We start from the raw sequence: 3,662 nt of genomic DNA, 5'->3' as shown, positions 1-3,662 counted from the left end.
CTGCCCACCGGCTGCTGCCTGCTTGCTCTGTCGCCTTCACGTGTCCCTGCCTCCTTCTTCTGCCACCACAGTCAATGTTTCCTCACTTGGCTCCAAAAATAACCCCCCAGAAGAGGACAGCCGTTCCCGAGCAGCATTGCCATGCTGAGGCTCCGACTGATGCTCCCTGAGCCTGAGGGAGGGGATGCTCCCAGATCTCCTGGATCAACCAGACACAAACAACCCTGTCTCGGTGACCTCAGGCCGTCGGTGCACAGCTGAGCACCCATGCCTCCATCTCCCCCTCCTGCGACGCCCCAGCTCCCCTGCCCAAAGCACTGGCCCTCTCCCCAGCACGGGATGCTCCCACTGGAGATCCACTGCCTTAACTACCAGTGGCAGCCAGGCTGCAGAGGCATCGCCTGGGCCTTACCAGGGGCTCCCACAAACACTTCTCCTGCAAAGTCCTACACAAAGAGAAACCATCGGAGGTGAAGGCAGAGCACCCTCCCTCGCCCTCCACGCTGGCTTTGGGCTCAGAGATGCAACTTTCGTCAGCGGCTGCTTTTCTGGGGTGTTTCCATCCCAGGGACCCTGTCTGAGAGGCTTTTCCAAGGACAGGTGTTGCCTGCATGTTGTTCCCTACGTGGGAAGCAGCCAACCCTTGTCTGTGATGCTCAGGGTGACTGACATATGCTGTCCAAGGAGGATGGGGCCAAATGCTGGCCCAAGGAAGGATCCCTCAGCCAAGTGTGGGCGTGAGGGCAGGACAGACGGACCACGGACTGATCTGCACCGTTCTGAGCCCAGGCAGGGCTCACCTTTCCCACTGCGCCGATCCAGCGGGACACCAGGCGGTCCAGAGCTTTCCACGGCCATGCTAGGTGGGACAGAGCCAGGGTGGGAACGCAGATCACACACAAGAGGCTTTGAGGATGTTTCTCTGCTGTTTGAGAAGAAAAAAAGCCTCAGAGCTCTCTCTGGGGTTGTGGGGGTCCCAGTCTGGCAGGAAGGCATCTCCCACCCCGCGGCATCCCCGAGGGACATCCCTGGCTTTCCCGCTGCTGCAACCGGCTGCCCCACGCACTCATTTATCTCCTGACGAGCCTGCCCGGGGAGGACGGCAGCTGACTGCTTAATTACAAGGCTTTTTTGGTTTTTTTTTCCTTTTTTTTCCCCATTATTACCATGCAGATTGGAGCCAGCAGCCTTTATTTCCGCAGAGGCACAGAGGAACGGGCAGCTGGAGCTGCTGCTGCTGGAGCAGGAGCTGGCCAGGGCTCTGCAACCCCTGGGTGCTCAGCCCTGTTAGAGCAACCAGGGGGTCCCCCTTTGCCTGCAGCAGGCAGGGCAGCACCCACATTTCGAGCCCCATGACACCCTGCAGTAAAGGGCTGCCCTGCTCAGCCCTCCCAGCCCAGGGGGGACCCCTAACCCCAGCCCTCTCCATGTCCCAGGCTGGCCTTGGGCCAGAGACGGGAGAGATGCTGCAGAAAAATGTGACTTGGGGGCTCCTCTTCCTCTTTCTCCCATCAGGGTATGAAGCCAAAAACCAGGAAGGAAATTTGGGAACAGGGGAAGCTCCCTGCTGGGAAACCTTCACTTACCTAGGGGCTTGGGGAAAGAGAGGGGGAACGAGAGGATGCTTTCCACAGCAGCCTCCGCTTGCTTTTCCCCAGTGGGAATTAATGTTATCCAGAGCCCAGCAGTGAGTAAATTCCTTGCTGCAAAGCCTTGAGAGCGTGTGGGACATACAGCCGGGCAGGGAGATGGAGGAGCATGTGAGAGAAACCCGCAGCTGGATGGGTACCTGCGGGTAAGGGCTGCATGGTGGGGGAGGCAAGTAGATCCCACCGGGAAGCACTGCCCGTCTCCATAAGAAGGATGCAGTCAGATATCCTCCTTGCACCCAGGGCCAGGCAGATGGAGCCGGCCTGGGGACAGACACTGAACGGCGTCCCAGTGTCCTCTCAACCATGAGCAACATCCACCGTGAGAGCTGACACCGGCCACCACGCCTCAGCCACGGCACCAGCAGGAAAACAAAGGAAGAGAAAAATCACCTGCAAAGCCCCTCCGGCAATCAATAGCAAAGCCAGGCCCCAGGCAAAAGTCCTGGGTGGAAACAGAGCCAGTCCTACATCTCTGGTGACAATGGGGACAAGGCACCAGGGCACAAGGAGCCCGTGTCCCATAGGATGGGCTTGTGCCCTCTCTGTCCCCAAAAGAGACCCCCAGTGATGCCCTGCTCAGGGGCAGCCCTGTCCAGGGACAGCTGGGGGACACAGGGTGGTTGTCACCACCACAACCTCCATCCATCGGCCACCACATGGGGATCACCCGGCTCTGCCAGCTCACGCCAGCACCAAACCCGGCACCAAACCCGGCAGCGATGGCAGCACAGCCCTGCCCAAACGGTGGCAGCTTCCTGCCTGCCTCGGCGCTACCCCCGATAATAAAGACGATGGTTAAATATTTCATTATCTGCAGTAATTACCCACAAATCATCAAGCGCTGGCAGCCCACTGCCCAGTCGCCTCACCAAGAGGGAGAGGAGGTGTCTTGGGGCGAGCGCTGTGCCGTGTCCCCACAGACTCCTAAAGGCTGGAGGATGTGGCTGGGGACGGGTACTGGCATCCATCCCCACCACCCAAATCCCCTTAGTGCCACCCAGGAGGGCTCAAAGCCCTCAGCACCATGGGCTGGAGCTGCTGGGGAAACTCCAGAGCAAATCCCTCTCTTCCCGTTTTGCCGAGCCATTCATCCACGTGTTTTGGGATCCCGATCTTCCCCACTGGCATGCCACATGCCACCTTGGGCCCTGGGGAGGTCAAAACAGCTTTTCAGCTCGCAGGTACCTTCTGTTGCCTGGATTAGAGCTTTTGGAAATGTTCAGAGCTGCCTCATCCCCATCCTCATCCTCCATCCCCATCTTCATTCTCATCCCCATCCTTCATATCCCTCATACATATCCTTCATACATATACCCATCCTCCATCCTCTATCTTCATCCCTGCTCTCCATCCTCCTCATCCCCATCCTCCATCTCCATCCTCTATCGTCATCCCCATCCTCCATCCTCTATCCTCATCCTCCATCTCCATCCTCCACCCCATCCTCCATCCCCATCGCACACCTCACCCCAAGCCCAGGGACCAGCCCAGCACTCCCGGTCTCTCCCTCCCTCCCCAGCCATGCCGAATCCCACCCAGGGTGCGGAGGACCCGGGCACCAGCGCTGCCAGCCTGGTGGAGGCCGGGACGGACAGAAGGATAGACACTGCGCGCTGTGCCCCTGACACACAGCCAGGACAGGCCCTGCCAGCTTGGGGTGCAAGGATCAGCCTCACCGGGCCTTGGGGCTGCTGGTTTCCAGCTAAGCTTTAAACCGAGCTCCCTCCCTACGGGCTGGCACCCCCAGGTGCCTGGTGGGGTGACCCCGGGATGTGGCCGTCCCCGTGTGCCAGCCCCAGGGCTGTCCAGCCTGAGCTTTGAAGGGAAGCTCCAGCCCAAAGGGAAAGAAGAAACAAGGAAAATGAGGGGGGGAAAAGTGTTATTTCACCAAACTGCTTTTGTCCTTTTATTTTCCAGCCCAGAAACAACCCCCTTCCCAGCTGACTCTGCTCAAATCCCCCCGGGGGCACCGCTCGGCTCCCCGGCCATGCCTGCAGCACCCCGGGCATG

The 3,662-nt window shown here is 59.4% G+C and overlaps 1 protein-coding gene across 1 annotated transcript in view; it reads right to left on the bottom strand.

Annotated features, from left to right (window-relative positions):
- LOC104167050 (serine/arginine repetitive matrix protein 3-like) overlaps positions 1 to 859 on the bottom strand; it is a gene marked incomplete at both ends in the record, with an annotated part of 9,551 nt that extends 8,692 nt beyond the window's left edge. Inside the window, one exon of the mRNA XM_009707174.1 lies at positions 801 to 859. Within this exon, the coding sequence (XP_009705476.1) occupies positions 801 to 859 (59 nt within the window). The remainder of the gene's footprint in view (positions 1 to 800) is intronic.
- Between the last annotated feature and the right edge of the window lie 2,803 nt (positions 860 to 3,662).

This window comes from Cariama cristata, unplaced genomic scaffold, assembly GCF_000690535.1.
Source record: "Cariama cristata isolate BGI_N322 unplaced genomic scaffold, ASM69053v1 scaffold26939, whole genome shotgun sequence".
Lineage (NCBI taxonomy): Eukaryota > Metazoa > Chordata > Aves > Cariamiformes > Cariamidae > Cariama > Cariama cristata.
The sequence above is the reverse complement of the archived record's forward strand: the minus strand, read 5'-3'. Positions and strand labels throughout refer to the sequence as shown.